We start from the raw sequence: 22392 nt of genomic DNA, 5'->3' as shown, positions 1-22392 counted from the left end.
TAGCACATACAACTGAATGTGGAGGACTCTTGGGGTTCCCTTTTAAAATAAAAAGTGTTCTGATGTCAGGATCCAGTGTACCTGCTCAGGAAAAATACTCAATGCCCAAGTAGGTGACCCAGGAAAGGTGGATGCAGCTTCCACAGCATGGTATGAAATTAGGAAAACACTGAGTGGGCTGGTGGCGGCACACGCCTTTAATCCCAGCACTCAGCACTCAGAGAAACCCTGCTCCTCGCCCCCTTGAAAAAAGAAAAAGAAAAAAGAGCCGGGCGGTGGTGGTGCACGCCTTTAATCCCAGCACTTGGGAGACAGAGGCAGGTGGATTTCTGAATTCGAGGCCAGCCTGGTCTACAGAGGGAGTTCCAGGACAGCCAGGGCTACACAGAGAAACCCTGTCTCGAGAAGAAAAAACAACAGAAAAAAGGAAACGACTAGATGCTCACTAGAATAACTCCCAGGATGCTGTGAGCGAGAGCTGGACTTCTGCCTTACATCCACTCACACACAGTCGGAGAAGGGGTTTCTAAGAGGAGAGGGGAACAGCAGCTATAGTATACTAGGATTTACATCCATAATGCACACAGAGTATTAGTGTTCAGGGAAAGGCTGACAATCTAAACCAACCTAGTGGTCAGTGTGGAACAGCAGACTGGGAGTGTGGGAGCTATCAAGAAAAATTACACCTGCTTTGTCCAGATAAATTCTCACACTGCTATTATGTCTCAGGAAGCCAAAGTCCGTCCTTCTGTCCCTCCAGAGAGCCACCCTACAGATACCCAGCTCTGTCTGCTTCTAGCCTCTCTTACAGCTGGAGGCACGATAGATGGCCAGCGAGACACACGGAAAGTCTGAAAGCGACTTCTGAGAACAGGCTTCCTCTCTATGCATTTGTGTGTGGTGCTGCACCAGGGTCTCACATACACAGGTAAACACATGCCCTGTTTTACAGGGCTACTTCCTCGGCTTTTTGTCTTTTTTGTTTGTTTGTTTTCAAGACAGGGTTTCTCTGTGTAGCCCTGGCTGTCCTGGAACTCACTCTGTAGACCAGGCTGGCCTCGAACTCAGAAATCTGCCTGCCTCTGCCTCCCAAGTGCTGGGACTACAGATGTGTGCCACCACATCCGGCTTTCCTTGGCTTTTTTTCGGTGAGACAGGTTCCTAGGCTAAGTCCCCAGACTGGCCTGGAACTCACTCTGCAAACCAGGTTGGTCTTGAGATTACTGCTCTCCTGCCTCAACCTCCATGATTACAGGCCTGCTAGGAGCATCTTTAAAGGGAGATTCTTTTTTTTTTTTTTTCTGGTTTTTTGGAGACAGGGTTTCTCTGTATAGCCCTGGCTATCCTGGAACTCACTCTGTAGACCAGGCTGGCCTCGAACTCAGAAATCCGCCTGCCTCTGCCTCCCAGAGTGCTGGGATTACAGGTGTGCGTCACCACCGCCCAGCTTAAAGGGAGATTCTTAAGAGAGACTGTCTTCCCTCTTCAGCCAGCCCTGATGCCCGGAACTTGAGCAGCCATCTTGCGGGCATAAGGGCAGATGCAGGGGAGCAGGCACACAGCTAGATCTATATCAAGTGGAGCTGGTGTGCACCCTATGCCGAGTAACAGCAGCCTCCTTTACCCTGGGAAACCCTGTGGGGAAGTTCCCTCGGTCCTCAGCTCCTGCCCGGCCACACTCAGGTACTTAGACAGGGCTGACCAAGCCTTAGCCTGCGGGGGTCCCAGCAACTGGTTCAGACGTGGGCCACAGTTTACTTCAAAACACAAATCACAACTCCAGGACTTTGCTTGCGAATTAGGAAGGTGTGCTCATTTCTCTGCAGTTTTATAAGCCTACAGCTGATAGAGGCCTCTTCTCTCTTCAAAAAGGTGAGTCTGCCTATGTACAAAGGCAATGTGAAGAACAGAAGAGGCAGAGGATGGAGAAAAAGATCTTTTCTTTGTGGTTTTGAGATAAAGTGTTCCTTACTATGTAGCTCAGGCTAGCCTGGGACTTGCAATCCCCCTCCTTCATCGTATTATATATGTGACCAACCACACTCAGCAAAATTTCTCTTTTTGAGATAGGTTTTCTCTATGTAGTACAGGCTGTCCTGAAACTTGCTATGTATAGACTTCCTATGTAGACCAGGTTGGTCTCGAATTCACAGAGATCTTTTGGGATTAAATACACAGGCTAGCCTCAACTTGCTATGCAGCTAAATGCTGGGCTTTTAGCCTGGAGTGTAACAGGCAGGTGCACGATACTCAATGGGAAAGTATCTTCCTTTCAATATCACATGACTACCTAGACCCAGCAAATCTTAGATAGTATTCATTTTTTCAGTTATATCAGCCAAAATCCATATTACATATTACACTATTAGTTTTGACCCAAGGCTACTGGTCCCCTTTCCCTGACCTGGGTCCAAGCTCTCTTTGGATGGTGTTTTCAGCAACTCTTCTGGTTCACATTCCTCCTCCATCTCATCCTCTGTCTGCTCTCCAGGGCTCAGGGAACGAATCTCACTTGGTGTGGATGCATATGTCTCCTGGCTTCAGGAAGGAAAACAGAAAGGAGAGAAACGTAGGTAAATGGGGTGAGACAGGGATTTGTCTAGAGCCGAGTCTGTCCAAAGCTTCAGCTATGACTGCTGGTAGCACAAGGAGTGTATTAGTCTCAAGACTATAGCACCAACAAGGGTCCATCCCCTTGGTGCCTTGGCCAGTCATTCCTCACAGACACCGGAAGCCTCTGGAGGCTCTGGCAAAGCTTCCAGGGTGAGAACCAGACATGAAGAGACCCAGAGCAGAACAGAAACGTCTAAACATTCCTGCTAAAGTAAGCACCCACCAACATCTTCAATCTCAAATCAGAATCTGAGCCAGGCATTGTGGCTCACGCCTATAATCTCAACACCTGGGAGCTGAGGCAGGGGGGCTGCCTTGAGTTTAAGGCCAGTCTGGGCTAGCTGGCAAGACTGTATTAAAAATCATCATGGGAGTTTACTCCAAAACAGTCCGAGAAAGGAAGAAAGACTACAGCAATGTGCTTAGGGAACTCACGTAAAAGAATGAGCAACTCTGGGCCGAAGGGTAACAGGACACTCAGTGACACTGGAGTCCCTGCTAGTTCTCCTGAGCACCCCTCTCACTGATGGGAAGGAAGGGTCCTCTAAGCATGATGTTTCTGCACTTTAAAACCTTTTGGAAGTATGTTTTTGGAGCCTTGTTCCCAAAGCCTGCCGTTCCCAACAGGCGAAGGCTAGGGAGGGCTTAGCCAGGGCTTTCTTGGCCTTGGCCACTTCCCTGGTCTTGGGGCTGGCAGGACCTGGGAGGGCCGCTCCACTTCTGGTCCTTGGGCTGCGGCTGCTGCTCCTGGTGGTTGATCTCCAGCAAATGCTGCTTCATGCAAGAGGTGATCTCCGGGCCCAGGTGCCAGATGAACACACAGCTGCAAAGAAAAATTCATGCAGGGGCCGCAGGCACAGCCCATATCACCGAGGCTAAGATTCACTCCACAGATGCCATGTCAGCTTAGTTTAAGGGCTTTGGACTCTGGCTCAAGGTCCAGGCATTCCAGAAAACTAGGGCCTGCTTTGGGGCCTCAAGACTCAAGAGCTTTGGGCAGAACCTTGGTAAATCAAAGGGAGAAACAAAAGACCTCCTTCCCCAGAACCAAGCAATGCCATAGATGGGGTACATCATCGTGCTTTCATGATGGGGACCAAGGCTCAGAGAGGAGAAAGGACCTGTCCAACATCACAAGGAAATGACAGATCTGGGGTGGAACTTAGGGCTAGAAATGACGCAAGGCATACACTGACCGACCTGAGAGTAAGCCAGGAGCTTTGAAGCACTCTCCACAGACTAAAAGCACAGCATGCTAGGACTGAGCCCCTCTCCCCATGATGCATGCCCACCTGCTCCGAGAGTGAGGCCCACCCACGGGCAGCCTCCACACTTGTCCTACCTGTCTCCAGATACTGTGATCAAGTGGCGGCAGTCATAGGTGAACTTCATGCCAGTGACAATTTCTGCAAGCAAAGGAGAGGCCATTCTTACTCTGGGTCAGGCTGTGGGAACAGGAAGGGGGGCACGGGCAGTTGCCTTCCTGAATGGCCAAACACCTACCTGAATGGCCAAACATCTTGGCAACACACTCGCCCGAGTAAAAGTCAATCATGGAGATGCTTTTATCAGAGCAGCTTGTGGCCAGGAAGGTGCCTGAGGGGTCTACGTGGACCTAAGGGAAGTCATATGTCACTTGAGCTGCTTGCTTTATCCCTATTGGGATGCCTGAGCCAATCATCTCAGGACCACCCTGAGTGACCACTTCTCTTGTTCTGGACACTTGGTACAGGGAATCAACTCAGGGCAGTCTCATGACACACCCTGGCATGGCAGGAGTTTCTGCTCTCATTTTGCTGGAGAAGAATTAACAGCCACATGGCCAGGCAGCGGTGGCGGTGTACGCCTTTAATCCCAGCACTTGGGAGGCAGAGGCAGGCGGATTTCAGAGTTTGAGGCCAGCCTGGTCTACCAAGTGAATTCCAGGACAGCCAGGGCTACACAGAGAAACCCTGTCTTGGGGGGTGGGAGGGGTGGATTAGCAGTTACCAAGGCAGAAGTGATGGTGGCCAGGCCCTGGGCTAAGGACTGAGTGCCTGCAAAGTTAACCCTCTGCAAAACAACCCTAGGATGGAAGCTGTTTTTATTTGCATTTGACAGATGATAGAACCGGATTGAACACCTACACAAGGCCACACAGTCAGCCTGAGGCACAGCTGGGAACTGTTCAGGGACCCCGAACTCAGAACAACTCCCTAGGGCCAGAGTCTCTGAGAAGTGCCTACTTGTCCTGTGTCCTGTGGGAGAACAAGCCAGGAAAGGAGTGAAAGTCTCTCTGCTTCTTCCAGCCATACCCCACTGTCACCCAGACTAGAGCCCACTCAGCAATAGAGGACCCTTCCCTCTGCTCCAACTCAAGCACCCTTGGCTAGCCAGGCCTGAGTGGGCACTGTTCCCAGGGAGCGGTTTAATAAGCACCAAGGAGAGAGACGGCTGGAGGCAGGGTGGGGCTGGGGGTGTTGGGGGCTGGGCAGGTATGTCTGAGGCTCATGCTCACCTTCAGCAGGGACCCCTCGTCACCCTGGGAGCCCTTGTAGCACTTCTTCTGTTTCCCACTCACTGTGTTGTAGACCCTGGGGAAGTGGGGTTGCCATGTGGGAACAGAAGACACCTCCCTTTACTCCTGGCCCTGCTGCTCTCTGCTCTAGAAGCCTCTGCTTCCTCCTGTCTCTATGATGTCTAGGAGGGAGCCCCACCTCGAGCAGAGGTCACGTCCTGGAGTACAGCGGATTTGGCATCTGCTCCCTGTCTGTCACACAGCAAGCTTAGAGCTCAGCCCCAGGCTGGAGGCGCCCAGGAAGGAAGCAGAGAACACATTCCCAGGCTGGCCCTGATGCCCCTGGCCCTCCCGCAGGCCACCAGAAGAGAACACACTCCCCATGCTGGCCCTGATGCCCTATGTGCTCTCATGGATTCTTGAGCTTCATAAGCGAGGGCTGGTCTCCCATGGCCCTCTGGGATAGCAGCATTCTCCTGGCCAGATAGGAGCTCAAGTGAGAGTTAACTACACTGTGAGTTTATGACTTCTCCATCCCCACAGTGCCAGGAGAGCCACGAGTCTGCAGGGCTGCTGGCTAAGCCTCTGGAGCAGCTCCTCCTCCTCTGGCTTTTTGAGACCAGGTCTCATGTAGGTCATGGTGGCTTCCAATTTGCTATGTATCTAAGGCTGGTCGTGAACCCCCCGATGTTTTTCCCCAGTGCTGGGATTACAGGCATGCACTGCTATGATAAGGATCAAGATCCTCTGACACTCTCTTCCCCTTGAAAAGAGGCTCCCTCCTCTTGCACTCTCTGTCTCAGCCTCAGAGCAGAGCTGGTGTAACCTTGCAACACTTATCGAGTTCTCTCCCTCCCTCAGACAGCTGAGAGACAACCTTGAAATATAACTACTTTTATCAGTGCCTTGTAACTTCTAAGTCACATAAATCCTCCTACCCTGAGCCCCTCAGAAACCTACTTTGTCTTACAGAACTGAAAGGCCTGTCTCCTTTTGGGGCCCCTCAATGTCGCCTATGATGTTAGGCCTAATACTCTGGGAATGGAAGGGCCTACCACTGACTCTATTGTGCTCACCATAGACTGCACTAACTCTCCTTATACTCCAGTTCTTTCCCTTTAAGAATCTCATCACACTACCATGAGGCTGTATCTCTCCTAATATTCCGGGAACTGAAGGGCTGCCATTGCCTTTGGGACCCCTGTCACATTACATACATGGCTGCCTATAGCCAAGATCACTTTTGAAGGGTGATCTCATCTCAGCTTGCTAAGAACCTGCTATTACAGTAGTCATGACACATGCCTGCTTGAAGCACACTTCTAAGAAACAAAGGCTGGGTCCATCAGCCTCACCAGCTTTTCAATGAACAGTGAGTGAGAAAAAGCAGGCAGTCTCTTCTCAGGGAGCAGACAGTTAGCAAGCAAGATCTTACTAGGCCAAGCTGGGAGCAAGGTGGGGCCAGGCCGACAAAGGGACAGGGGACCTCACCTTACATTGCGGTCCTGGCAGGCCACTGCCACGTACTTCTGTGTGATGTCAATATCCATGTCATACAAGGTGGTCTTCTCTGCTACGTGGTGGGTACGGACAAAGTGCAGCCCATCCGAGGTCTGGTAGGGCAGGCAAGACCTTCAGAGGGCACCCATGACAAGCTCCTGACCTAAGTCCCCAAGGAGGCCACCCCACTTTACCTGCTGGGCACTCCGAAAGTAGATGCTTTTGTCAGCCCCACAACTGATCATTTGGACGTCTCTGGTGCCTGGAAGAGAAGGAGAAGAGGGTAGACAGGGCTGCGCCCTATGCTACACAGGAAGAAGGGAAATGAGAAGCTGGAAATCCTACTTCAGGACGAGAAACCAATTCTATCAGGATCAGAAAGGTTCCTGCTGGTGGGGAGGCCTTCTAAGCCATGCTATGTGAGGCAGGTCTGGGCAGAGAATGGGCATACAGGGCGGAGGAGACAGCATTTGAGATGGGGGTGTGGTGCATGGTGGTAACCCCAGCACTCTGTAATCCAGCACTTGGGCAGCTAAAGGCAGGAGGAACTCAAGTTCTAAGCCAGCTTGGCTATAAGAAATCCTGTCACAAAAAACAACTAAGGGCCAGGCACACAGCTCAGTGATATAACCCTTGTTTAGTACGCTCAATGTCCCAGCACTTAAGATAAATCAGAACAAGTGGAAACTGCGTGTGTGTGACCTGTGCCTGTGATCCCAGCACTTAAGAAACAAAGGTGGGGAGATCAACTCAAGGTCATTCTTAGCTCCACAGTAAGTTCGAGGCTAGTGTGGGCTGCACTTGAGAGCCTTGTATAGAGCTGAGGATGCTCTTACAGGATCCACCTATCTCCACTTCCAAGTACTGACATTACAGGCCCACGCTCCCACAGGTTAAACGACTAGCAGCTATCTGCCTGTTACCTTTGACCCTTTTTTAAAAACATTTATTAATGTATTGTATACACAGTGTATAGTGTGCGTGTGGCGGTCAGAGGACAGCGTGCAGGAAGTGGGTCTCTCTCCCATTTGTGTGGGTTCCAGGGCCGTCAGACTTGGCATCAAGTACCTTCACCAGCTGAGCCATCGTGCCTGCCTCTTCCACCTTAGTTTACTACACAGGTCTTCCTTCATCTTTCATTGAAACTGAAGTTCACAAGAATCCTACACTTTCAGCACTGGGATTACAGGTAGCTTTTTATGTGGGTGCTGGGGATCAAAATGCAGATCACCATGCTTCTTCCCCACTGAGCCATCTCTTCAGCCTCTGTGGGTACATCTGCACTGCCAAGTCACTTTGGAATCACCTCTGTAACATAGGACGTGTGTGAGAGGAAACCTGCAGAGGTTTAACCAAGGCGGGATGACCCACCCTGAGTGGGAATGGGGACAGCACTGTGTGGAGCAGCCTCAGCATGGATGGACCTCTCTCTGTTCCTGACTGGATACATCTCCTACTCCTGCAGTCATGCCTTCCTACCAAGAACTGTACCTTCTCCTAAACTGTGAACCAAATCAAGTCCAAGTCCTTTTTTTTTTTTTGAGAGTTTCTTTGTATAGCCCCTACAGTCTTAGAACTCACTCTGTAGACCAGGCAGGCCCTAATCTCACAGAGATTCACCTGCCTGCCTCTGTCTCTCGAGTACTGGGATTAAAGGTGCAAGCCAGCGCTTGCTGAAGCCTCCCATTCACTTTTAAAATAGCATTATTGACATTACTTTTTATAACTCAGTAAACCAAGAAGTCCAGTCTTTAGATTCCCCTGGTTGCGACTCATTTCTCTCAGGCCACAGGTCATAACTGTGCTGACTTACCGGCAAACTTAATGGCAGTGATGGAGGAGGAATGGTCATCCAGGGTCTGTTCCAGGTTGTAGTTCTTCTCCACATTTAACACGTGGATGAGCCGGTCCCGACTGGCTGAAGCCAGCAAAGTCACTCCTGTGAGTGGAGAAGACAGGCCAGGGCTAACAGAGAAGCAGGTGACTGAGATGTCCAATGCTTGGAGAAGGGGTCTTTGGCTTCAGAGCTGCAGCTAAGCTGCCTCAACCCAAGAAAGTCCAAGTCCTGGGCTCTAGGTAGCCTTTTCCCAGAGGCCCCAGTTTGGTAAAGTTTGCAAACCTTGTGTGTGTGCGCACTCCGCTTATGTGCATAGGCACCGAAGCACACACACCACAGCACTCCTCCTGGTCAGTCCTACTGTGGGTTGCCATGGAAGCCCAGGCATTCTCTCAGCCTCACTTCAAACCATGGTCCAGCTCTGAGTCTTGGCTGCCCAGACCCCAGTCAGGCCTTGATGACATCTTTCAGCCAATCCTATCGTTGGGCCTCCTCCCTCTTACTGGCCTTCAGACTCTGCCTGCTCTGGTCACGTAGTAAAGTTTTAATAACACAGCCTGAGGCTGGGCTAGCTCAGGAAAGAGACACTGAAAAAGAATCTGATGGGCAGAGTGTGGAGAACGAAGGCTGGTGTGGAGAATCATCACATCGCAGCAGGATGGAACTCTATTGAAACTGGGTACTGTGGTGGTCTGAATGAGAAATGCATTGTATGGAGGGGCTCGAGCCTTTTTGCTGGAAGTGTATCACTGGGGACCAACTGTGAGGACTCACAGCCTCACCCTGTTCCTGCTCTCTCTGCTTCCTCTGTGCAGATGAAATCATCAGCTGACTTCCTGTTCTTGTCACATGTCATGCCTTCCCTGACATAAATGGTCTCTACCCTCCTGGAAGCATGAGGTAAAATAAATTCTCTCTTCTATACATCATCTTTGGTCATGGTATTTCATTATAGCAGCACAAAAGAAGCTCAACACAGGATATTTCGAAAGTGTATTGCCTGAACCAAAAGATGAAGAAAACAGATAAATTTCAAACGGAGGGAAATTCTATATGACTGGCCTGTACACTGCAGAAAGCCAAAGTCCAAATGCCAAGTTAAGACTGAGGAAGTACTCCACAATAAAAACAGTAGTAAAGCCACAATAGCAAAAGCATGTGAACCTAGATTAGAAGCAGTACTAACCTAGATTAGAGAGACAGTACTTAGGAACTCACAGAGTTTGAGTAAGAGCCACTGTATAAACATCATGGTATCAGAGCGGAATGCACACATTTGATAAGTGTAGCACTGTGTTCATATGTGTGTGCATATAAATAGATATAGACACATGTGCATGTATGTATGGATAATGTGACCAAGGTGAGACCCAGGGCATCTACAATGATAGGTAATGTTCCAGCATGGAGCTGCGCCCCCAGCACAGTCATGTAAACGCAGATAGTCTTCTTCTGAGGGTAGTGGAGGGTCAGGGGACATTATGCCTGAACCTTTACATCACCCAGCAAAAAACCAAAGTGTGTGTGCTCTTATTTTGATCTGAATGTAGCACACGCACACACACAGAACAGTGGGAGAGAAAAGCAGAGAAGTCATGCGCAGTCAAAGGGCTGGACTGCATTTAAGAGAAAAACCTGCATCTAGATGATAGGAAGGGCTGTAGTATTTGCTATAATACTCTTGCAAGTCTTTTGTAGCCATTTAACATTTTAAAAGGAATGCCTAGCGCTCTGTCCATCCAGTAGACGAGGAGCTCACTCACATCCTCACTCACACAGCATCTCGGGCCTCAATGAGGTTCTGGGACCAGCAGGAGTCTCACTTTTGCTGTCTCACTTTGTGGAATCCAAGCCACCGTGGTCCAGTGAGGGCTCACCTGTCTCGGGCTTGGAGTACTCCAGGCACAGCACCTCGGCATCGTGCGCCTCCACCTTGATCAGCTCATCCATGAAGTGCAGCTCGTGGACCCTGGGAGACACACACTGCCGACTTTACCCTGCTCACCTGCCTCTGCCTGCCTACCAGCCCCAGTCTGCCATCTTATCATGTCAGTAGCCTGAGATGCCAAACCACACCTTCCCATCCAGAACAGCGCTGTGATAAAGGGGACAGTGCAGGCAAGGACACCACAGCCAAAATATAACCACAGGGATTGAGGACAGTTCTCTGCAGCAAAAGCCATTTTTACAGAGCTAAGTATCATAGGCAGTCTCTGATGAGAAGGGCAAAGAATCAGAGACTGTATTCATAGATTTACCTTTCTTTTCTTTTTTCTTTCTTTCTTTTTTTTTTTTGAAGATAGGATTTCTTGTATAGCCCTGGCTGTCCTGGAACTCACAGAAATCCACCTGCCTCAGCCTCCCAAGTGCTGGGATTAAAGGCATGCACTATCATGGCCCAGCTGTTCTCTTTCTTTCTATCCTGATCGAAGCTTCCCCTCTCTCTCCTCTCTCTCCAGTCTCTCCCTCTCCTTCTCCCTTCTCCTCAGAAGAAAGGAGGCCTCCCATGGAAATAAAAACAGATTATTTATCCTTTCGAGGGAGAGAGAGTCCTCACTATCTAGCCCTAGCTGGCCTTGTACTTGCTATGTAGACCAGGGTGGCCTCAGGCCACAGAGATCCACCTGTCTCTAAGTCAACACTAAACTCGTATGCCTACTTTTAAAATATATGTGTGCATCCTTGTGTGTGTGTGTGCGTGTGTGCGCGGGGGGGGGGGGGGGGGGGGGGCGAGGGCGAAATCATTAGATTCTCTAGAGCCGGAGCAGTTGTGAGCTGTCTGTGAGAGCAGTAAGCACTCAGTAAGTAACTGAGCCTCCTCTCCAGCTTTTAGGGAGAATGAATGTAGCATCATGCTTTGTTCCCTCCCTTCTCCCAGCCCCCACCTTTTCTCTTCTTTTCCCCCCTTCTCTTCTCCCTCTTGCTCTGGCCCCACTGGTCCTCCTCCTCTGGCCCATAGGTGTTTTTATTTGTTTCTGGTCATGAGCCACCATGTGGTTGCTGGGATTTGAACTTATGACATCCAGAAGAGGCATCTCTCCAGCCCCCCCCCCTGCTTTTAAAGACAGCCTGGATGTCCTGGAACTTGCTCTGGTGCCAGGCTGGCCTCTGTCTCCTGAGTGGTAGGTTGAAAGGTCACCCACATTTGGCTCCCTTCATTCTTAACCATCCTCGAATGTAGCCTTGGCTCGTTTTTTTTGCCACCATGGCTCCTCTCCTGTCCGCTGGGATGTGTTTAAGCCAGGGCTTCCCCACAGCAGACTTAGAGGACTCAATCAAAGGTGTCACAGTGCCTGGCCATCACAGGGCATGGGCAAGAGTGTTCAGTTGTAGGCCAGGCAGTAGTGGGAGGCAGAGGCAGGCGGATTTCTGAGTTCGAGGCCAGCCTGGTCTACAGAGTGAGTTCCAGGACAGCCAGGGTTATACAGAGAAACCCTGTCTCGAACTTCTCCCCCACCAAAAAAAAAGAGTGTTCAGCCGTGCTAGCACCTCATACTGTTTGCCAGTCAAGGGAGAGCTGTCACCATGAGCAGCTCAGTGGCACACTCACCTCACTCAAAGCAGTGGCTGATAGCACACTGCCAATATTTAAAAATCACAGAATTTCACAGGAAAAAATGAAACAAAAACAAAAAACAGACTAGTGCTAAAGAGATGGTGGGTGAGGGTGACTGCTGCCAGAACTAATGACTTGACTCTCCAGGGAGGAGCTGGCCCTCGAAGGTTGTCTTCTGATTTTCACAGTGTTATGTACATGCGCAGGCGTGCACACACGCACATGCGGTAAATCACTTAGACGCAAGTCACTAGCCACTCTGTGGTAGCTAGCTGCCCCTCTGTGGCACACGCTTTGCAGTCTCTTCCCCACTTGCTTGCTCCTTTCAAGACTCAGATGGCACAGCGCCAGGTAGCCCCTTACAACCTGCTCTCTTGAGTGGAGCTCACCTTCAGCCAGCACCATTAGCTAGGCACGATGGCTGCTCATGCCTATCCTACAACGCTAGCCCTCGAAAGGCTGAGGCAGGAGGACAGACACAAACTGAAGACCGAACTGGGCTGCACGGTAAGTTCTAGGCCACTCTGGGATGCCTGTAGTATGAACCAGTCTTATGCCAGCATAAGTAATCATCTGGCATCCCTTTAGCCTCTTCTAGATAGACACACCCACACACCCATGAGACACAGAAAACAACAACAAAACAACCAAATAAAAGTAATGAACAACCTTGGGAGGTGGGCAGACCACCTGGGCCTTCTCTGCTCTTCTGCACTGAATCCTCAGTACCCAGGCCCTTACAGCTGGCTCCTCGCAGTGACCTAGTTTCTGTGTCAATGCACGTGAGTGTTCCCTAAATCTCCCTGGCCAGTAAGGAAGCTATTCCACGAAGCTGCTGAGGTCCTGGCTGCTACTATGACCTTCAGGAAGCCCCTCCCAGTTGAAGTCCGGAGGTGCTGTTGGAAACTGGATTATTACCCATGGTTCCTTATTCCCAACCAGCAGCTGAGGCATCAAGACCGGGACTCCTCCCCAGTGCTCTGAGACTGCCCCCGCAGGGCCCAGGAAGTGAACACCAGCCACTCTCAGGGCCACTTGCCTCAGATTTCCACTGCGGTCGCCTGAGGCCAAGTGCTGGCCATCAGGACTGACCTGCATGACTCGAACCCCAGCCTTCATATCCATGGGAGTCCCGTTCTCATTGCCTCGGTCTGGGAAGTGAGACGTGTCCTGCAGGTGCTGGATGTCATTCTCCACATAGACCACCTTCAGCAGAGACTGTGGGGAGAGCTATGGTCAGTACTGCAAGGAGCTTACAGCATTCAACAAGTCTTAATGTCACCTCAGGACCTTTGCATAGGTTCTTCCCCGGGTATGGAGTCTGTCCCCTCCTCCATTCCCCCCATCCCTCATACTGTGGCTAAAGTGTTCTCTTCCAGAAGAAGCCACTTCTGCTGGCCGGACTCTGGCGATAGTGTGCCGGTGGACTAGCATCCTGTCCTTTCCTTTAAGGTGCAGTTGTGTGTGCATATGATTTAAAATTATTGAACCCTGTCTGTTTCTCACTAAACTTGGAGGTGTCCCAATAGTAGAAGGGTCTTTTAACAAATTGTAAAATAAATAAATGATTCAGTTCTCAGCTCCCCAGAAAGGGTCCCTTGCTAACCTAGTAGTACTGGACAAAACTTCAGGAAACTGTTTCTCTCCAGCCCTCCAGGCCTCTCCCTACCATCCATTTAACACACCACCTGAGGTCCCCCGCGTGACAGCCACTTAGATGAGATAAGTCCCTGCCCACTGTACTCTCCTTGTGTTGCTACTCAAGACTTGGAAGCAAGATTATCTCTAGTCGGGCTGCCAGGGGAGGATCCAGACACAGACTTGAACAGCAGAAGCCAGGTGGAAAAGAAAGAGGAGAAATCATGCCACTGAGCATGGTGAGGGAGGAAGGAACACAGAGAGACAGGGCTGCCCCAGTCCTGGTCCCTGGCCCTGGGGAGGCCTAGTGTCCCATTCCACAGGAAAGTCAGCACAGTCCAGGAACTAGGGTGCAGAGCAGCTACTCACGTCACTGAAGATGTTTTTCTGCCACTGCGGGTCAGAGCCGCTATCCATATTCCAGAAGCGGATGGTGTTGTCTGAGGAACAAGTCAGGAAAGTCCCCGACGGCAGGCAAGCTCTCTGGTCTTCAAATTCAGGGTACACCTACAGTCCCAGAGAACAGGGCACGGCTGCTGCATGTGGGTGAAAAACTAAGCTAAAGCCTGAAATGGCGCTAGTTGGGAATTGAGGCAGGTGGATCAGATGTTTACTTCAGACTTGGCTACATACTGGGTTCAAAACTAGCCTGGGCTACAGGAATCCTTGTTTCAAACAGAATAAAAGAAAAAAAATTTGAGGACTACATAACAAGATTCTATGTTCTAGTCTCGAGAACACAACACAGGAGTAGTGGTGCACACCTGTAATCCCAGCACTTGGAAGAGGTAGATACTTCTGAGTTCAAGGCTAGCTAGGGCTACACAATGAGACCCTGTATAAAAGTGTGTGTGTGTGTGTGTGTGCGCGTGCGCGCGTGTGTGTTTTTAAACAAAGTGACCTTTTTAGAATTGACTAATTGCCATTCTTCAGTTCTGGTATTTATGATGTGGAAGAAAAAAGCCCAAATGAATACTAGGGTATTTCCTGTGTCTTTGACAACTAGGAGTTACCTTCGTGCCCTGAATGACTGGCAGGATGGAAATGCAGCTCTGTGGTAGGGTTCTTAAATAGTATGGATATAGCTGTGGGTTCAACCTCAGCAGCAAAAAATGAAAGCAAAAATTAAACCACCCATGCCAATTCCCACTAAAACACAGTTATTTAAAAAAAAAAAAAAAAAAAAAAAGGCTGGCTGGTCCAGGCCTTGGCACCCTACTGGTACAGTGCTACCAAAGGCCATTAGGGTTGCTTCCAACCGCAGAAGCCAACGTGGAAAAGCTCCAGTTGTCCAAGAATAGACAATTTGAACTCCAACACTATGGTTGGTGATGACCAAAGCACGTCCACCATGATAAAATATACTAGTTATAGACTGCTGTGAAAGGGAACGAGCAGGGACCATCGCAGGCAGAGAATCAGCTGGTGGTACTGCAAACAGGGACGTGGGGGGAAGACCCAAGCCTCAGCCATCACAGCATCAGATGCACCACGTGACCAAATGCTACAAACAACTCCTCGCCCATGCGAGCAGGCCAAGAGAAGAACTGACAGCATGAGGACAGCCCAGAGTGAACCCCTCAGTTAAGAAATGGGTCTGTGCGTTGAACCTCAATATCTGCCAACAACAGTCAATTAGCTGCACACAGCTTTCTCTTTATGTTTGAGTTTTGCCTGCATGCATGTACATCATATGCATGCAACACCACCTGAGGCACAGGAGCAATGATCTCCTGGAACTGTGGTCTAGGGCCACCCTGAGCCACGATACACCCCGTACTTCCAAGAGCAGCATATAGTCTTACCACTGAGCCATCTCCCTAATCTCTAAACAGAGCTTTTGGCCTGCCTTCCTTCCTTTCATTTATTCTCGTTATTATAGGGTCTCTTTTTCTGTACAGTCTTGGAATTTGCAGGCCTGGAATTTGCTATGGCCTTAAACTTAGATCTGGCAGCCTCTACCTTCAGAATACTGGGATTAAAAAAGCATGCATGGGTCACCAACCCAGTGCAAGTTTTTTTTTTCTTTGTGACAGGTCTTCCTGTATCCTAGGTTGGCCTTGAATATTCTGTACAGCCAAGGATGCCCTTGAACTCCCAATCCACCTGCCTCCACATCTCAAGTGTGGGATTACAGGTGTGCCACCAAACCTAGCTCAGTTTGTATCTTTTAACACAATGGTTAAATTTGAGTTCTCTAAGCTCTATGGAGAATATTCAGGCTGAGCCCAAGGGGACAGGCTGGACAGAGAAGAGGGAAAGAGGTCTCACCTCCACATTCCAGACAAAGGAGCTGTGGAAGAGCTCTGACCATATCTTGCTGACTTCATTAATGTCCTTGACGTCCCAGATGTAGATGCTGTGGTCTTTGTAAACACAGGATAGCCACTGGTGGTTGGGGTCAAAGGTCAGGGCCACTGTATCTGGGTAGACGGCTTCTGCTTTTCTGTGGAAGAGGAAGCTACCAAAGCCATACGGGTCAGTCACTATCAGCACCAGTCAGCCATCCCCGTGTCTTTGTGGCTAGCCATCTTCCTACTCCAGTTCCACTTCTTTGCCCTCTCTTTTCTTTTGTTTTGCTTCTAATATAAGTTGCAAACTGGAAGTGCCTGTCTGGCTTGGAGAGCACATTCATTTTCCTGAAAATGACTGTATTATTTGTTGCTACATTAGAAATGAAAGTATGACTGAGAAGTTACATAAGCATGCAGCTTCAAGAAGATCATGAAACAATGGCGGCATCCACTATAGTCTGTAGTTGTGCAAGCACCACACCCTTGATGGTCTTCAGTGGTGAGATCAACAGCATCTGCCATCTGCAATTTACACACCAATGACAACATTGACAGCTGTGGTGGGCACATTTTTAATCCTAGCACTAGGAGACAGAGGCAGGCAGATCTCTGGTCTATAGAGTGAGTTCGAAGACAGGTAGGGCTACACAGAGAAACCCTGTAAGAGGAGGAGGAGGAAAAGGAGGAGGAGGAGGAACAAAGAAGGAGGGAAGAGGGAAGATGAGGAGGAGGAAGAGGAAGAGGAAGAGGAAGAGGAAGAAAATGTCTGCATCCTTTGTGTGCTTGGTACCCATAGAGGTCATAAGAGGGTGCTGGGAACAGAACTCAGGTCCTCTGGCAGATCAGCAAGTGCTTTTAATCAGTGAGCCATTTCTTCAGTCCCTTTTGTTTGAGATAAGACCTTACTACATAGCTAGCCTGGTACTTCCTTTGATGGCATGTGGGTGTGAGTCGAACAAGGATGCCCTTGAACTCACTAAGATCTGCTGCAGGTGTGTGCCACAATGCCCGGCTGAATTACTGACTATCAATTTCATTCCCTGTTCCGTTCAACCCAAGATCCTGGCCATTTCTGTCCAGAGGGAAATGAACATATACCTCAGGCCTCCTCTTTTCTATGTGGTCTCATTAATAACTGATCCAAAACAGCAGTGCAAAGGCCTGAGGCCTTGGGTTCCTACAAAGGCTATATAGTACTTGCACTCAATTCTCCCCAGGCAAAGCGGGGTTTGTTTTACAGATGAGGACTCAGAGGGCACACTGATGAGGCCCCACAGCACACTACGGGAGGAGGAGCTAGGCAGTCTGGCTACTGCAATCCACCAGGATCTGTAGCTTGCTCTTTCCTTCTCTTCCCTTTCCATACCCAGCCACTCCCTCTCCAGCCTCCTCTTGGAGAAGTTACTGTCCTTGGAGCTAACAATCTCCAAAGAGGCGGCCCATCACAGATAGATACCCACGCTACTTCCCACAAAAACACTTGCAACAAAGAAAACAGGCCGCAGCCTGGCCCTCTGTCCACTCCGGACATGGCATTCAGATGGTTCTACATCCCAGGACTTATCATGCCACCCCTACAGCTAGTCCCAGGGACCTCCAAGAGTCACAGGCTCACCCAGCTGGTCTCCATCAGCATTCCAGCCAGCCAGTCCCCAACCCTCTGCTAGTTCTGCAGCATGAGGCACCATTTATACTAGCTATTAATGAATAACACCACGGACTTCTTTTTTAGCTCTTCAGTGGCCACAGCCCTGCCTAGCACACTTCTCTATCACTCCTTCCTTCCTTCCTTCCTTCCTTCCTTCCTTCCTTCCTTCCTTCCTTCCTTCCTTGCGGCACTACTCTCCCACTGTGGACTCGCCATGGAGCCCTGACCTGGACTGAAGCTTCTGCCACGGAGCAGAGGTTTTGCTGTCAGATTTTTGTTGTTGTTGTTGTTGTTTTGAGACAGGGTTTCTCTGTGTAGCTCTGGCTGTCCTGGTTCTCATTCTGTAGACCAGGCTGGCCTTTAACTCAGAGATCAGCCTGTCTCTGCCTCCTGAGTACTGGGATTAAAGACAATAAATACAATGCCTGGATGCTGGCAGAGATTGTCCCGGCCCAGATTCCTGCTTTCAGCCTTGGGCTGTCATTGAGTAGCTGCCTAATAAATGTTACAGCCCAGGAGGACATGTTTGCTTGTCATCATTCCTGCTCTGAGCATTTCTTCCCTGATGCAGCAGTGTCCCCTTACCCCCCCCCCCCCAACCGAGCTTGCTTCTGGAGCTGAAATTTGAGGCACACACACGCGCCACTGATGGTCAGAGCTAAGAGCGGGTATGGGCTGGCAGGTGGATGGATGGATGCTATCCAACAGACTGTGCACATACCCTTCTTCCCCAGTGTAGGACAGTACCTGGAGTCCAGTCCTTGGGCCACGTCTACTCCCAGGTAGTGTGGTTTGGGCAGGTTGGTGAGGTAGAGTAGGCTGTGGGCCTGGAAGATGCGGACTATCCCATCTGTGCATCCACAGAAGATCAACTCGTCACTGACACACAGGCAGGAAGACAAGGAGACCTGAGGGTATTTTACATGATTTTGAAATATAGCAACAGTCACCACTGAAGATGTGCCATTATGCAGAGAGACGCATGGTTTGTGGCAGAGTTGCCACAGTTATTCACAGAGCAACTTAACTGTTTGTAAAAAATTTGTTGGGGATGCAAAGATGGCTCAGCAGTTAAGAGCACTTGTTCTTGCAGAGTTCAAGTCACAGCCACATGTTGGCTCACAACCCTCCGTCACTCCAGGGGCTCTGAATGCCTCATTTGACCTCCACAGGCACCGAAGCGTAAATGGTGCACACGCACACATGCAATCAGAACAAGCATGCACATAAATTACAAAGAAAGAAATCTGAGAAAAGTATATCTGCAGCAGACAATCCCAGGTCACTTGTAGTATCTGGGGTTGAAGTTTAGACCCAGACACACAGACAAAAGTGCCAAAATCTACACAAACTCTAGCTTCCTGTAGGGATTTATGAATCATTCGGTGCTCTGTCAAAATAAGTGTGTGTGTGTGTGTGTTAGTGTTATTTTTGGTTTTGCTTGTTTTTTGAGACAAAATCTCACTATGGAGACTAAGACAGAGTGGTATTTTTGGTAATTCTCTGGCCTCAGCCTCCCAAGTGCTAGGATTAGGGTGTGCAACACCATACCTTACTAACAAAGGGGATTTCTTATACCAACAGTGGTGGTGACCACTGTAATCCCACCACTAGAAAATCTGAAGTCGAAGGATCACAAGTTTGGGGCCAGCCAGGACTATAAAGAGACCTTGTCTCAACAGAAGCAAACAAACAAAAATAGCTTTTAAGTTGATTCAAAGTTGTTTAAGTTCTAGGAGAAAAAAGATTAAAGGAAAAATAAGAAAAAGAAGCTATGGCCGAAGAGACGGATGGCTCCTGAGTGACAAGTGCTGATGCTCTGGAGAAGGACAGGAGCTTGTCCCCAGTGCCCACTGCATCCCACACCACCTGGGGCCTCCGTGGGCACCTGCACTTATGCAGTGACAGAGGCCGAGGGTGGTTCCCAGCACCCACAGTGGTCAGCTCACAACTGTCTGTACCTCCACTGCAGGCGCTCTGACCCCTTCTTCTGGCTGCTATAGGAACCTGCACTCATTTGCACACACACATAATATACACAAGTAAAAATAACATCATTTTACAAATGGTGTCTAAGTTCCTAGAAGACAGATAAAACTTGGAACACTTCCATATGCTGTAAGCTCTTAAGTTCTGGGGACAGTGACGGAGGCAGCCCAGAAAATGAGCAAAAAGCACATTGCTTCCATGGGGTGTGCACTGCCACCGGGACACTGAGCTTGGAGCTTGGACTCAACTTTCAGGCACTGAGAGGAAAAAACAATAACTCTGCAGTTTATTACAACACTGACCTTTACATATTTGCACAGGCTTTTCTTTTTTGACAGAAAAAAGTAGGCTCAAAATTCCTTAAACTATGAAAACAATGACTCCAGCATATTATCCCAGGTGCCTTCCTTGTCCACTTTGTTAATTTTTTTCCTGATTTATTTCTTTGTGCAGGAGGAAGGGATGTTCTGGCCATAGCATTGGCACGTGTGGCAGTGAGGGGACAGTCTGAGGGAGCGAGTTCCCTCCTTCCAGTGAGGAGAGCTGGGGCTGCCAGGCTGCACACCGACTTGCTCAGCCAGCTTACTGGCTCAGTATTTGCTTTGACAGATGAGGAGATGAGAAAACTAAGGCTCAAAAAGGGAGAGTCACACCCGGAATCTGTGCTGTCAGCCACTGGCATGAAGCCAAGCATCCCTCAGGAGGCTGAGAAAAGAGGACGACCGTGAGCCTCAGGACAGACTGAACTTCACAACGAAGGGGACCCTGTCTCAGAGAGAACACGAACCACCTCAGCCCCTCCCCAGATGAGCAGCAGGTGGGAAGAGGCGCTCCCCACCCTTCAGCCAGCAGCGGGAAGTGGGGGAGGGGGGTTACCTTCAGGTTGATCCACTTGTCCAGCACCCTCTTCTCATTGAACTGGCAGAGGAGGCCAGAGTAGGACACACAGAAGGTATTGCCGGCCATCCGGCCCCGGCCGCAGGCCACGCCACAAAAGATATTGTTGTGCAGCTCACCCAGGATGCCTGAGCGCCCTACCAGGGGCACTGTGCTGTTCACCTGGAAGCAGAGCAGGCCACATTAGAGACTATGTCCTTGCCTCGTGCTTAACATGGCCATAATAGGTCCTTTGCGGACACAGCTGCAAAGGAGGGCTTTGAAGAGTCTTCCATGTAGAGGAGAAGGAAGAAAAGCAGAACCCATACTGGGGGCAGAGGGGCCAGGAGGCAGTGGTCCAGTGGTGAGCTCTGGCTGGGGGCAGAGTCCAGCAAGATTATTAGTCAGCACCTGGATGCCCGGGAAGCCAGGTGACCTGGAAGACCCTGCTTCCAAGTCTCAGGTAGACATAGGAGCCATGCTGCCAGTGACTCTGAGACCTGACCAGAGGGGGGCAGAACCTCACCTTGGCCTCAGTAGAGGCTTCCAAGAACCAAAACCTCACATGCCGATTCCCGACGGTGACAAAGTAGCTGCTGTCCTCAGAGAAGGAGAGAGCGATGACTCTACATGACACCTTGTTGGAAGCCACCACAATGTCTTTCTGGAAGAGTAAGCACAGAGTGGCTCACAGCACTGCCCACCCATCTCCACACCAGGCTCCCCCTGCTCACTTTCCCTGTCCTTGGACCTGGAAGCCATCTATACTCTAGGGAAAACTGTGCAGCTCTGGTCATTCCCAGTCCCGAGAAGAGCAGACAAAGGTCCCAGGAAGAGTGAGTTTCACAACTCCCACTCACCCAGGGCCAAGATCAGCAGCTGCGTGCTGGGCACGGTAACAGCGGGAGGTAAGGACGACACAATCATGGCTACAACGCGAAGGGCTCTGCCCTGGGACCTGCCCTGAGCCCCTCATAGAATAAGCTGTGGACTCCAGCTGAGGAGGGAAGTGTTCCTGCACCCACCCTGCCAGGCTGTGCTCAAAGTTAGAAGCAGAACCAGGACTGCAAGTCCCACTACAGCTGTGCCAAAGCCCAGCCTTAGAGAGCATGCCAGGGAGCTGCAGCTCACACAAATAGGTAGATGCTAGGAAAGCCATCTGACAGGTGAAGAAATAGTCAGGGCATTTGTCCAGTCATAGCTAGACGGCATAAAAATAATACTTCTGTCATAATCTTGCGGTGTGGGTGCTTGGTTCCCCATCTGTTTCCTACATCGAACTCCACCTTGCCTCCAAGTGACTTCAGGGACAGAAGCCTCACTGTAAGCATGGTGCAACAGAGGCAATAGACTGGTAGTGCTCTCTGATGCCCAAGGTTTCTGGTGCTGGTGGCTCCCTGCCTGCCCAGATGCCCGCATGCCCACTCGGTTCTCACCTTCCAGTCCCAAACATTAAGGACCATGTCATGCTGGTAGCCCATGGACACGATGTGCTTCATGTTGGGTGAGAAGGCCACACAGGCCACACCATACTTGTGGCCCAGCATCTCTGCCACCTGAGTCTTCTCCTCCACATCCCAGATGCGCACAGCTGGCCGGTGTCCATTCTGGGAAAGGGGTTGGGGGGGAGGCCATTACTATTGCTGAATGATGTGTAAGGCAGGGTGTGATGGTTTGTACATGCTTGGCACAAAAAGTGGCACTATTAGAAGGTGTGACCTTGTTGGAGTAGGTGTGTCACTGTGGGCATGGGCTTTAAGACCCTTATCTAGCTGCCTGGAAGTCAGTCTTCTCCTGACTTCAGAACAAGATGTACAACTCTCAGTTCCTCCTGCACCATGCCTGCCTGCATGCTGCCGTGCTCCCACCTTGATGATAGTGGACTGAACCTCTGAACCTGTAAGCCAGCCCCAATGAAATGCTGTCCTTATAAGAGTTGCCTTG

The 22392-nt window shown here is 50.1% G+C and overlaps 1 protein-coding gene across 1 annotated transcript in view; it reads right to left on the bottom strand.

Annotated features, from left to right (window-relative positions):
- The window catches only part of Wdr62 (WD repeat domain 62), a 38574-nt gene that overhangs the window by 7881 nt on the left and 8301 nt on the right, over positions 1-22392 (bottom strand). Inside the window, exons 5-20 of the mRNA XM_052166651.1 lie at positions 21885-22055; positions 20975-21112; positions 20449-20631; positions 18331-18491; positions 15913-16102; positions 14011-14148; positions 13043-13221; positions 10325-10416; positions 8424-8549; positions 6805-6872; positions 6602-6723; positions 5111-5186; positions 4117-4228; positions 3956-4019; positions 3314-3436; positions 2405-2538 (exon numbers count right to left, since the gene is read on the bottom strand). Of these exons, the coding sequence (XP_052022611.1) occupies positions 2405-2538; positions 3314-3436; positions 3956-4019; positions 4117-4228; positions 5111-5186; positions 6602-6723; positions 6805-6872; positions 8424-8549; positions 10325-10416; positions 13043-13221; positions 14011-14148; positions 15913-16102; positions 18331-18491; positions 20449-20631; positions 20975-21112; positions 21885-22055 (2077 nt within the window). The remainder of the gene's footprint in view (positions 1-2404; positions 2539-3313; positions 3437-3955; positions 4020-4116; positions 4229-5110; positions 5187-6601; positions 6724-6804; positions 6873-8423; positions 8550-10324; positions 10417-13042; positions 13222-14010; positions 14149-15912; positions 16103-18330; positions 18492-20448; positions 20632-20974; positions 21113-21884; positions 22056-22392) is intronic.

The sequence above is a fragment of the Apodemus sylvaticus genome, chromosome 1 (genome assembly GCF_947179515.1).
Source record: "Apodemus sylvaticus chromosome 1, mApoSyl1.1, whole genome shotgun sequence".
NCBI classification, from domain to species: Eukaryota; Metazoa; Chordata; class Mammalia; order Rodentia; family Muridae; genus Apodemus; species Apodemus sylvaticus.
This window is presented reverse-complemented; position numbering and strand designations above follow the sequence as displayed.